Genomic DNA, 12,071 nt, shown 5'->3' with positions numbered 1-12,071 from the left:
CATGTTTACATGACTCCCGATTGTTAAAATGAGTATCAAATTAACGATAAACTTTAACAACAGAGACACACGTACGCACTACACAGGTACGCAGTTTATTTGTCGCGCTGCTGTCTTTGTTTCACGCTCTAGCAGTTAATAAACAGAACTGCATGCGTCTTGCGGAAGAACATTGTAACCGGCGCTACAGTACTTCTCTCCGTTTATGACTATGGACGAGTCACCCAGGTCCTGTGCTACTCCACAGCGGCGCCGACCCGCTGGACTAAAATATTAATAAAAATTTTAGGGGTGCTGAGCTCCTTTTTAGGGGTGCCTCGCCCATGGGCCTACATGATCTTACAAAATCACATACCTGAAAATGGCACTTTATTAGGAATATGTGGTAGCCTAGTGGTTAAGGTTACAGGTTCGAATCCCAGGTCCACCAATCTGCCACTGCTGGGTCCCTGAGCAAAGCCTATAACCCTCATTTGCCCAGATTTGGATAAGTGTGTCTGCCAAATGCCGTAAATGCGTTTACGCTCCTGTCAAATAGGCCAATCGGGTGCCAGAGAAATATCTGCAATTCAAGAACCCCAAGTCAACCTAGCTTATGTTGTAATTAAAACCGGATGCAAGCGTGAGTCATGGGAGATATGATGGAACAAAACGAATACACACAAAGTAGTAAAATGAAAGAAAGTCATACATATGTTTATGAATGTGGTATGTGTGTTCCACCTGGTTTCTTTAAATATGCCACATTCAACAGTTTTGTACATGTTCAAATAGATTTAAGAAACTGATGCAGACGCACAACACCTCTCTACAGTTATTTTTATTAATATCAGTACACTTGAAAAGTGTCTTAACAGAGGAATTTAAATCCAGCATAGCTCCCTGAGCAGTACAGACTGCCCAGATCCTGCTCATCACAGAGGACAGAGGCATGAGCCTTACCTTGATCCAACACCGGCTTGTAAACTTTCATCCAAACGGTGGTATTAAAGACATATCATACAACGTAGACTTTTATACATCTGTCAAAAAGCCATGTGGACAATGCTGATTTGAATCAGTATTGATATGTGTGTATCATGTTTAAACTTGTAATGCATGCGTAGAACTGCAACAAGAAACAATGTAAAAACAAATTTAATCAAAAGCTAACTAAGTATTTTTTCTTCTTTGGTAGAGAGAATAAAAGACATGTTCCTCTTTAGATAGTTAGAAAGCTGTGCTGCTTAAAGCAAACATCAGAAATCACGCAGAGTGGAAGCTATTTATGGAGAGGAGATGGACACTTAGATCATGGTTGATTCAAAAAATAAAAAAGTCCTAAGCATATTAATAAAAGATGTTATTTCATTATTTACTACAAGAACTAATTCGAAATCACATTTTAAACAATTTTGCTTGCCCAAAAGATCGAATTAAAGGAAGATATTTAATAAATCATTAAAATACTTTTAACTAAACGAAACATATAAAATTCATGGATGTTAGCTAGCCACATGCTAACTGCTACATGATTCCTCTTAGAGCAAAACACAAAATGCTATTGTTAGCAAAGCATTGTTAGGAAAACTCTGTAAACAATTAAATTGTTGCTTAAGATAAACATTTTTCAACAATTTCAACACTAAACTTAACACCACTATGTTATATTTGTACTTATGTCTCCATCATGTGGAGGTTCCTAACAGTCAATACACATACAAGCCTTAGTGATTCACATTCCTTAACCACAGTACAAATAATGACTTCAAAATGCCCTAAGAAGACATCATTCATTCATTCATTTTCTACCGCCTATCCGAACTACCACGGGTCACGGGGAGCCTGTGCCTATCTCAGGCGTCATCGGGCATCAAGGCAGGATACACCCTGGACGGAGTGCCAACCTATCGCAGGGCACACACACACACTCTCATTCACTCACGCAATCACTCACTACGGACAATTCCAGAGATGCCAATCAACCTACCATGCATGTCTTTGGACCGGGGGAGGAAACCGGAGTACCCGGAGGAAACCCCCGAGGCACGGGGAGAACATGCAAACTCCACACACACAAGGCGGAGGCGGGAATCGAACCCCAACCCTGGAGGTGTGAGGTGAAAAAACTAATAGGTTAGAAATTTACAAATTATTGATGAGCAGTGTATCTGTGTATCTATACCCATCTGTATATATACTATATACTTGCTGTAGGATACCAAAGGATAGTTTATGTAATGGTTAATATGAAGGTCAAATAAAAAAAAGTATGCAAAAAAGTAGTGTTTAGTAGTAATTATATCAAAGCAAACACACACATGGAAATTTAAACAAAATAAACACATGAAAACACAGAACAATACAATATATTGAACACATATGATTCCAACAAAATAATACAAGAATTCCCCATATAATCAACAGCAAATAATAATCAGATTTTTTTCAATAATAATAAAAAAAGTATTTAGAGAAATATATAAACTTTCAAATAGTGGAGTTTGCTGTGAGGATACATTTATTTATTAAATACACTGTATTTATGGACAGAGTCTTCAGTGTCAGTGGATAATTACTTATCTAATTTTTGGTTTGTCTGCTTCCTCAATCTGCAGCTCTTATCCAATGATTTTTTTTTCAGTAATATAACATTTATGAATAAGACAAATAACATGAACCGTCTTTTACGTGACCATGAGTACATTTGTAAAACAAGATGAACCTGCTATACGAATGTAAGTGTCAGGACTCAGCTCGGACTCTGGCCATGTGCTTTGTTTATGTTCTCTGTCACATGTCTTCCCTGCCTTCGTCTGCTCCTCCCTGTCTGCACAAGTGTCCCTCATGTGTCTTGATTGTTAGTAGTATTTAGTTAAGCCGCGTTGCCTGGTGCAGCGTGGAATCTACTGTTTTGTCCTGTTAGTTTGTGTTGTGTTTTCGTGTCTTTTGGTTATTAAACCCCGTTTGTGTTTGTCTATCCTGCATCTGGGTCCCTTTTATCCTGTGTCCGTGTTCATTACAGTGAGTCATGGTTGTGTTAGGTATTCTACAATGTCTTCCTTCTTCCTGAAAAAATAAACATGGGCACCGACATCAACATGTTTATTATGCAGTCATACAGTAATCCACGTTTACAAGGAACACATCAAAATCTTTGCTTTTTTTAAAAAAAATTATTTACTGCATATATGCATGATTCTACATAACCTATATTTCATTTTATTCAGAGTTCCAGTGCCTAGCCAGAGAATGTATGTTGTACTTTTAGGGATTGCATTGTATTTGTTACATAAAGTTTACCAGTTATATTTTAGAACTACATAATACCTAGTACATGAAAAAAAATTAAGGTGCACTTAAATCATAGATCATTAAGATCACACTCATTAAAATCTTTACTTATATACATTGTGTAATGTGTAAAAAAAACAACAAAATGATGTAAGACTGGTCAGTGGAAACCAAAATCATCAACCCACTGTGGGATGGATTCAAAATCATCAAACTTAATAATGTGTCAATAGTGTGTAGGACTCCCACATGCCTGTATGCACTCCCTGACCACATCTGCATGCTACTGATGAAATGGCAGATTGTGTCCTAGAGGATTTCTGTCTGAGGTGCTGCTTGGCGGCTACATATCCATACATAACACCACAGAGCTTCTCAAATGTGCAAGATCCATTGCACAAAAATAGATGACTTTTCATTGCTGATGAAAATCGTCAAAGATTAAAGAGATTTATTTTCAGCATTGTTTGTCAGGGAATTAAAGACCATATTAAAAGTTTAATTATATAATTTTATTGATATCTGTGATGGTATAAATCCCTGAGTTTTGTGGATCACTTTGACCCACTGGAGATCCCCAAAGGGAGCAAATGATGTAATCAAAGGGTTAAATAATACTCTTGTATGGCAGATTATGATTTTATACAGTGTATGGACAAAGGTATGTGGTTCTTGCCAAAAACAATTTTCTAGAATGGCTTTGTATGCTGTAGCATTACATTTTTCCTTTATTATAACTAAGAGGCTCAAACCCTGGACCAACATGACAGTGCTACAATGCTTAAAATGAGCTCCATGAAGAAATGGTTGCCAAGCTTGGAGGTCAGATGACGAGTGACCTCAACCCCACTGAGCACCTTTGTGATGGACTAGAACCCTGACTGCACCCCAGACTCATGATTGTGTCATGATAGTGTCTGATCTGGCATGTGGGATGTGGGATCCTATTGGTTAAGGTGTTGGGCTACCAATCAGAAGGTTGTAAGTTCGATTCCTACGTCCACCAATCTGCCACTGCTGGGCCCCTGAGCAAGGCCCTTAATTGCTCAGGTGTATAAAAGTATGAGATAAAAATGTAAGCTAAATGCTGCAAATGTAAATGATCTCACTAATGCTCTTTAAGCTGAATGCTCATTAATCCCCACAGCCATGCTCCAAAATCTAGTGGAAATCCTTTGTAGCAACAGGGTCTTACTCTAGAATGGAATGTTTAGGAAGCACATACAGTATGGTTAATTATATTTAATTTGTCTTACATGATCAGACAGTACAGTATTGCTTCATACAGTTACATTTATATCTCTCTACACAGTGTTTCAGAGCTTTTTTTTTACATACTGTATATAAATAGGTAAAAATCACAGAAGGTTTGAAAAAGCAGAAGTTACATAAAGACAGCATTTCTTTTTTGGCATTGGCATGGTCTCTCAGCTTGAGTTACTGTCAGTCCAGCGTTTCAGATGTTCTCTCCATCTTCATCCAGGATATCTTTGGGTTCACTGGTTTTCTCCCACAAAAACGACACAAAAACATGCTGGTCAGTGGTTTGGTGATATTGTGTGTGAGTGTGTGTGTATGTGTTTGCATGGTGCCCTGTAATGGACTGGTTGTCCCATCCAGACTAAGTGTCCTCACACAATGTAGCGATCATGTTGTTGGATCACGTGTTCACATCTTGATTTGACATAAGCCTTACGACTTCAGGTTTTAATTATCTTCCCAGATGTCCAAATGTCCATGATGCTCCTGCATGATCACATCATGAACCCTCTAGAAACATTAATAACAAGACAAATGTCTTCTTATTAATATAAACAGAACTCCTTTGATGTTCAATTGAGTGAAGAGATGACAATGTCGCTCGACTTTAAATGCCGTGAATGAGATTTACCACAAGTTATAAGAGAATTCAAATAGTTCAGGAAAGTGTGTAGTTTTTAGAAAGTCTAGTAGAACAGCGTTTCCTACACCACCATAATTCATATCTTTTGGTGATTACCATTCAGAAACAGCATCATGTTGATATCTTTCAGCTCCAAGGATTTCCTCCTGTTCAAAAGAAACCGGGATTTGTCCTCATGTATCATCCGCTCTATTGGAATAGCAGTGGAGATCACGCTGAGGTATTTGTGTGCAACCATGGACATGTCATTAGACTTGCTCATAGCTTCCCAGTATTGAAGTGGACTGTGAGTTGCTGAGACATCACCTTCTATAGCATACTTCAGGAATAAATCTTCATAATCCACCTTGCCTGACAATCTCTGGCAATCGTTACTCATCACAGCACTTGCCTGTTTGCACATTTCTTCTTGGATCTTTGTTTTGATTATTTCCTCTCTATCAGTCTTCAGTACACTGCTTTTGAATCTAGGGTCCAGTGCTGTGCTAACAGTGAACCATACATTTTTGTTGATGTTTCCAAAGTGGTGACAACAATTCCTAAGTAGATTCATGGCTACACGGTGGTCCGTATTAGCTTTTCTAGGTTAAACTGAAGCTTGACAAGCAGAGGTATGATGTTGGAGATTTGAACGTATCCACATGTCCCAATCTCCAATGTCACATCTTTAACAACAGTAAGAGTCTTTGTTAAATTTTCAAGCAACTCCCTTTCATTTGTATTCAGCCAAAGATTATCTACTTGTTTGTAACTGCAGAGTTGGGAAAAGTTCTGCCACTGCTTGCAGATCGTTTCCACCATGTTTAGGGTCGAAAGCCAGTCAACACAAGAAGACTGGGCCAAGCGGTCACTCCATGATGCTTCATTTTTCTGGTGGAAAAACTGAACAATATGGCGCCATTTCTTCAGCAGATATCTCCAATCAGGGCTAGCTACAACTTCTAAGATGACTTTGTTGAGAGTGTGGCTGAAGCATGGTATGTATGTCCAGTTTGAATTTTGAAAAACCTTTTGCATTCCATCAACATTAATGACCACCACCTGAATTTTCTCTGTGATCTCCCATTCTGCTGAAATTCTCCATAGCTGCCGATGAACATTTTCTGGCGTGTGTTCGCCGAGTAGCTGAGCCGTGTCCAGTGTGTAGGATTTCAGTTCCCACTTATTATCAATGAAGTGACATGTTACTGTCAGATAGGATTCTTCTTTGCTTGAGATCCACAGTTCAGCAGAGAGCACTGGGTATATGGCGGTTCTTATTGCATCCATCACTTTCCTCTTTGTGGAAACGTACATATTCACCAGTTCTTTTCGCATCTCAGAGGCACTCAGTGCAGGATAAGCACTGGGATTTAGAGCGTTCATGAAACGGCGGTATCCGTGTTCTTCAACGAGTGTTGGTGTCTGCAGATCTGTAACAATCATCTCCAGAAGGTGTTTCTTCAAATCAAAATGTTCTCCTGAAAATAAAAGAAAATAAAACAACACAAAACAAGAATGATATATATGCAGTCAAATCAACTGCAGTTAACCCTTGTATGTTGTTCGTATTTTTGTTACTCAGCCAGTGTCGGTGGGTCTGCTGGACCCGCTGCATTTTTAGGTTTTTAAACACAATCACAAATTTGATGTTAAAATACTCTACAGATGTTTACTTCATCCCAATTACAAGCAATATAAACAGCATATATGGTTAATATTTGCTCTTTACCTTTATTACATCACATTTTTTTAATTAAAGTGCTACTCGTTTTTTGTTGTTTTTTAATAAAATGTAATGAAAATCAAATTTAATCAAGTTATGAGAGGGAAAAATCAACAAATTTACAAGGAAGCAAAGTTTTTCAAAACTATTGATGTTTATGAATATGGGTCCCACAGATCCGAACAACATACAAGGGTTAAATGAGCTTCATGTGTCCCTTACTAAATATTTAAATACTATATTTAGTATATTGTATTTATATTTAGTATAAATGCATTTTTAGTATAAATGCATCTTATATCATTTACTGTGTGCTTGACATTGAGCAAAGACTCACCTAGGCGCATATTTGGTTGTTTAACCGATAAAGCTTTATCGGGTCTGAATTCATATTCCTTTCTTCTCCGATCAGGATCATGTAATTGTCTACTACCACTTTCTGTTTGAAACAATTTCCACACATCCTTTTTATTAATAATACTATTGGAAAAAGTCTGATATTTTTGTATATTAATGAAAAAACTTAAATTCCTGCCACAAATATTACTTATGTGTACACAAACTTTCTATGAGCACATAGAGTTATTATCTTCCAGAGGAAATGTGTTACCTGCTTTAGTGAAGGTGTGGTCTTTGTACACATGTCTAAACGACAGCTGTTTGTTTGTGTACGGATGATGACTCCTCTCTGTTTGGAAAAGAATATTATTATAAACAATATAATTTTGAAAATCTGTCTAATATGTATCATTAAAACAATAAAATGAAATGTATAAATTAGCCTATATGTTTTTTACACAACAGTAGGTTCAGCAATTTAAAATAACAGAAATAGTTTTTCTCACTATTATATTATACAAAATATAATTATTCAAGTCTTCAAGAAGTATGAAGACATTGTAACATATCTGATATGACCATGATTTAAATTCGTATAACATATTACAATAGGCTTCAATGTCGTCATATTTTTGCTAGGTTATAACAACTATAATAAATGTTAAAACATGTAACTAAATATTTAAATACTATATTTTAGTATATTGTATTTATATTTAGTATAAATGCATTTTTAGTATAAATGCATCTTATATCATTTACTGTGTGCTTGACATTTAGCAAAGACTCACCTAGGCGCATATTTGGTTCTTTATCCGATAAAGCTTTATCGGGTCTGAATTCATATTCCTTTCTTCTCCAATCAGGATCATGTAATTGTCTACTACCACTTTCTGTTTGAAACAATTTCCACACATCATTTTCATTAACAATACTATTGGAAAAAGTCTGATATTTTTGTATATTAATGAAAAAACTTACATTTCTGCCACAAATATTACTTATGTGTACACAAACTTTCTATGAGCAAATAATTTATTTAAATGTGTCTGTGTCTGTAAATGTTAAGCATGATGTTTTTGAATGTTTAAACTGGTGATTAAAGCAGTTCTAACAACAACAAAAAATAATTCCAATATGATCAGAGTTATTATCTTCCAGAGGAAATGTGTTACCTGCTTTGGTGAAGGTGTGGTCTTTGTACACACGTCTAAACGACAGCTGTTTGTTTGTGTACGGATGATGACTCCTCTCTGTTTGGAAAAGAATATTATTATAAACAATATCATTTTGAAAATCTGTCTAATATGTATCATTACAACAATAAAATGAAATGTATAAATTAGCCTATATGTTTTTTTACACAGCAGTAGGTTCAGCGATTTAAAATAACAGAAATAATTTTTCTCACTATTATATTATACAAAATATAATTATTCAAGTCTTCAAGAAGTATGAAGACATGGTAACATATCTGATATGACCATGATTTATATCCGTATAACATATTACACTAGGCTTCAACGTCGTCATATTTTTGCTAGGTTATAACAACTATAATAAATGTTAATATACTATAGAACTGAAAAATTAAAAAAAAAAATAAACAAACTTTTTTTGCATTTGTTGTGGAAAAGGAAAACAGCACATTGTTAGGCACGGGCAAGAGTAAAAAGATTCACAATTTATTTGTGCTGCTGCACAAGAGGAAGCAACACTCCTCATGTAGCACGAAAGAGGAAGGGCCTCGATTTACTTGTGATTTTCAACAAATTTATGATTTTTTAATGAAATTTTCCTAATTAACCTGATTTCATAATGCATTTTTTCAAGTGTGATGCATTTAAATCACACCGCTTTAAGTCATTTGTTCAAAACTTTCAAAAAGAAAAATAGAAATCCTAGATACTCACCAGGATAACTTCCCCTCTTCTCCATGTTTCACAGAGCTTTTAGTGCCTTTTTATTATACCCAGGCTTTGTTGTCTCTATTCAGGAACAATGTGTGAGTTTCTGTGTCCCAGTTAGAAATGATCTTGTTTTACGTTGTTGCTACTCCACCTCTGTGCAGCTTGGATGCAGTTTCACTTTTATTTTTGTAGAAGCTAAAGTATTACCTTGTTCTTGGGGGTGGGTTTTCTTCTCATTGGGTGTGTTCTTTTCTAAATAGTGACATGACATACAGCAAAGTATAGTGAACACACACACTGTATAAACACACCTGGAGCAGTGGGCAGCCATTTATGCTGTGGCACCCAGGGAGCATTTGGGGGGAGCAATTGAATAGACTAGACATAGTATAGAGATTAATTGTGTTACTTGTAGACATGAGAAAAGTCTTTTTTTACTGCCCAAATAACGATCATCGGTTATTTTAGTCTTTTAAAATGATATTTTTAGGGGTTTACATGATACTGTTTTGAGTGTGAGGCGATATGAGTCCACGTGAGGGCGCCAAAGATCGTTGTCTTCTTTTAGTCAGATTTAAGTCATATTTACTGTAAGTCTTACAACTCTTCAACCAACTCTTCAACCTTTTGTATTTTTACATCGATTTTCCTTTGTCTATTTGCCTTACGTCTCTCCTTTCTTTTCCTATTTTTCCTCCTCTATCTTTATGTTAACAATTGGCCGTGGTGTATCTTTGCATTTATTTAGGTTTGTTGGCTGAGAACCAGTATTGTAGCCTAGGAAGATTCCTATAACTCTATCCTGTACCTGCCAGAGTCTTACAACAGAGTTCATATTTTAGTTGTCCATTGTTTAATATTAATATTAATAATATAATAATAATGTTGTATTTATGTGTAAACATATACACATTTTTCTATATAGAAAATCAAAACTACTAAATCCTAAAGGCAAAGACACAATCATAAACAAACAGAGAGTCATGTGTGGTTTTTCCAGGTGCTGAACACACATGGTTGTCTAGAATGTCTAAATTTCTCCCATCCATAATGAATAGCTTTGGGCCAAGCCTTCTTGCAAAACATCACATCCCACAAAAAACTCCTCACAGCCAAAATCTAGAGAGCGCCCTCAGAAAAGTGAAGGCTGCTTGAGCAGCGAAGGGGGCATATGAATGTGAATGAGATTTACAGAGAAACATTTGGGTGTGATTTGGCAATACTTTTGACTCAAACAACAATGCAACAAAAGCAAACACAGTGATCTGCCAGGGTATGTAGTATTGTAGCTGGTACAGACATCTGGAAATCTCAATACAACTAATTAGAAACAGGATGCAGAAACAAGTCATGTGACAATTATGATCCTCCAATGAAAAAACAGAGGTGGTAACAATGTACATGGCAGTGGGTGGGACCTGAATGTAGACAGACAGAAAACACCCACCTTTACCCCTACAGCCCTTTCCCCTACTGTTACGGCCTAAGCCTTGATTTATGATTATTATTGTGTGTTTCTGTTCTATTGACTGGGTCTCTTCCTTTTTTTTTAGGGTAAGCTCCGCCCCTGCACACCTGCGGCCCATTTCTGATTGACGCGCCGGGTGGGGATAAAAGGGGGGCTGACGTCGTACTGGGAGGAGAACTCCTGTCGCCAGGCCACTGTGACTACCACAGTCTTTAGCTCTCTGTGAGAGCGGTACACACTTGAGGGGAAGCTCTTTTTGGCCGTCAGATTTGTGCTGACGACCAGTTGTGTTGAACTGAGCTTCGTGTGTGTCTTGTTGCCCAGCCATTGCTGATACGCTGTGTGTCCTTTTCTGGTTTAATTTGTATTCTCCTTTTGTTTTTGTGTATTTGTTTGGGGTGTGTTCTATGTGATAATTCCTAGTTGCCCGTGATGCGTGAGTGCAGCTAAGTAACAAACCGATAAAACTGTCCTTTTTGACTCGCGTGTCCTTTTATGTTACTTGCCCCCTCCTTTATGAGCATTATTGAAAGTGGGGTTCGTAACATAAATGGGGGCTCGTCCGGGATCATTGTTTCCCGAGGGTTCAGTTGTTTGTAATCCATGTGATTGGTGCGGAGTGCATTGAGTTTGTCCTACACATTCTCCGGTGAGTAAGAGTAAGCCAACAGGACTGTGCTTAGCGCCAGTTTTGGCTACGGTTTACTGTTTGTTGTTTTCTTTATTATTTTAGTTTATTTTGTTTGGAGGTATTCCAGGGGAGAGAGTAAGCTCTTAATCGGTACCCTCCGAAGACTAGAAATAGGATATAGTTAGGCTTCCGGTTAGGCAGGTAGGACCAGAGTGTGTGTGGGTTTTTGCTTATTTTGCTTCCTCACCGTTTTTTTTAAAATGGCAACTTTCGACCTAAACAAATTCATAGATCAGCCTAGTGTTGAGGCGTTAGAGGGGTGTCGGAAAAATGATTTGTTTCTGGTCGCTCAGCATTATGAGATTTCTATTTTTAAAACACAGCATAAAGCGAAAATAAAATCTTGTATTATGTCGGCTTTGATTGATAAAGGGGTTCTTCCTCCTACGGAGACTGTTTCTGTGGAAGCAACTGGTCCTGCGATATCTGCTGCAGCAAGTTCCGGTTGGTGATCAGTCGACTCCCGTGACTGTTAGTGCAGCGGTAGGTCCACCATTCTCCATGCCTAAGTTCGACCCAAGTTCTCTTTCTTCCGGATCTTGCGGATATGCGTTTAAAAGTTCGTTTAGCTCGTCTACAATTAGAGACTCAGGATAGAGCTCAGGCGAGACAAGATGATTTAAAACGTCAGATTGAAATGTATCGAATTGATGCTGATGCAAAAGTGCGACTTCGGCAGGTGGAGTTGCAGGCTGCACAGGATCTCTCTAAGCCAACGATTCCTAAAACATCTATTAGTTGGAATGATCGTTCTGAGGCGGCTGCTGGTCCATCAAATCCTA

General features: G+C 37.4%; 1 protein-coding gene across 1 annotated transcript; it reads right to left on the bottom strand.

Annotated features, from left to right (window-relative positions):
* Positions 1–4,500: 4,500 nt before the first annotated feature.
* LOC132859065 (E3 SUMO-protein ligase ZBED1-like) lies at positions 4,501–9,287 on the bottom strand. The gene is made up of 6 exons (XM_060889648.1): positions 9,134–9,287; positions 8,396–8,473; positions 8,012–8,113; positions 7,492–7,569; positions 7,219–7,320; positions 4,501–6,636 (listed from the first exon to the last, which is right to left on the bottom strand). The coding sequence occupies exons 1-6, from the start codon at positions 9,156–9,158 to the stop codon at positions 5,732–5,734; spliced, it is 1,290 nt and encodes a 429-aa protein (XP_060745631.1). The 5' UTR covers positions 9,159–9,287; the 3' UTR covers positions 4,501–5,731.
* Between the last annotated feature and the right edge of the window lie 2,784 nt (positions 9,288–12,071).

This window comes from Tachysurus vachellii, chromosome 2 (genome assembly GCF_030014155.1).
Source record: "Tachysurus vachellii isolate PV-2020 chromosome 2, HZAU_Pvac_v1, whole genome shotgun sequence".
Lineage (NCBI taxonomy): Eukaryota > Metazoa > Chordata > Actinopteri > Siluriformes > Bagridae > Tachysurus > Tachysurus vachellii.
Note: the sequence above shows the minus strand (reverse complement) of the source record. Positions and strands in the feature narration are given on the sequence as shown.

Bases quoted from the DNA above. Each gene is read 5' to 3' on its own strand.
- LOC132859065 (XM_060889648.1), bottom strand. From the start codon at position 9,158: ATGGAGAAGAGGGGAAGTTATCCTG. The intron at 7,321-7,491 runs GTAACACATTTC...TGTTTCAAACAG, and splicing joins CCACACCTTCACTAAAGCAG to AAAGTGGTAGTAGACAATTA. The intron at 6,637-7,218 runs GTGAGTCTTTGC...TTTTATTTTCAG, and splicing joins ACAACCAAATATGCGCCTAG to GAGAACATTTTGATTTGAAG.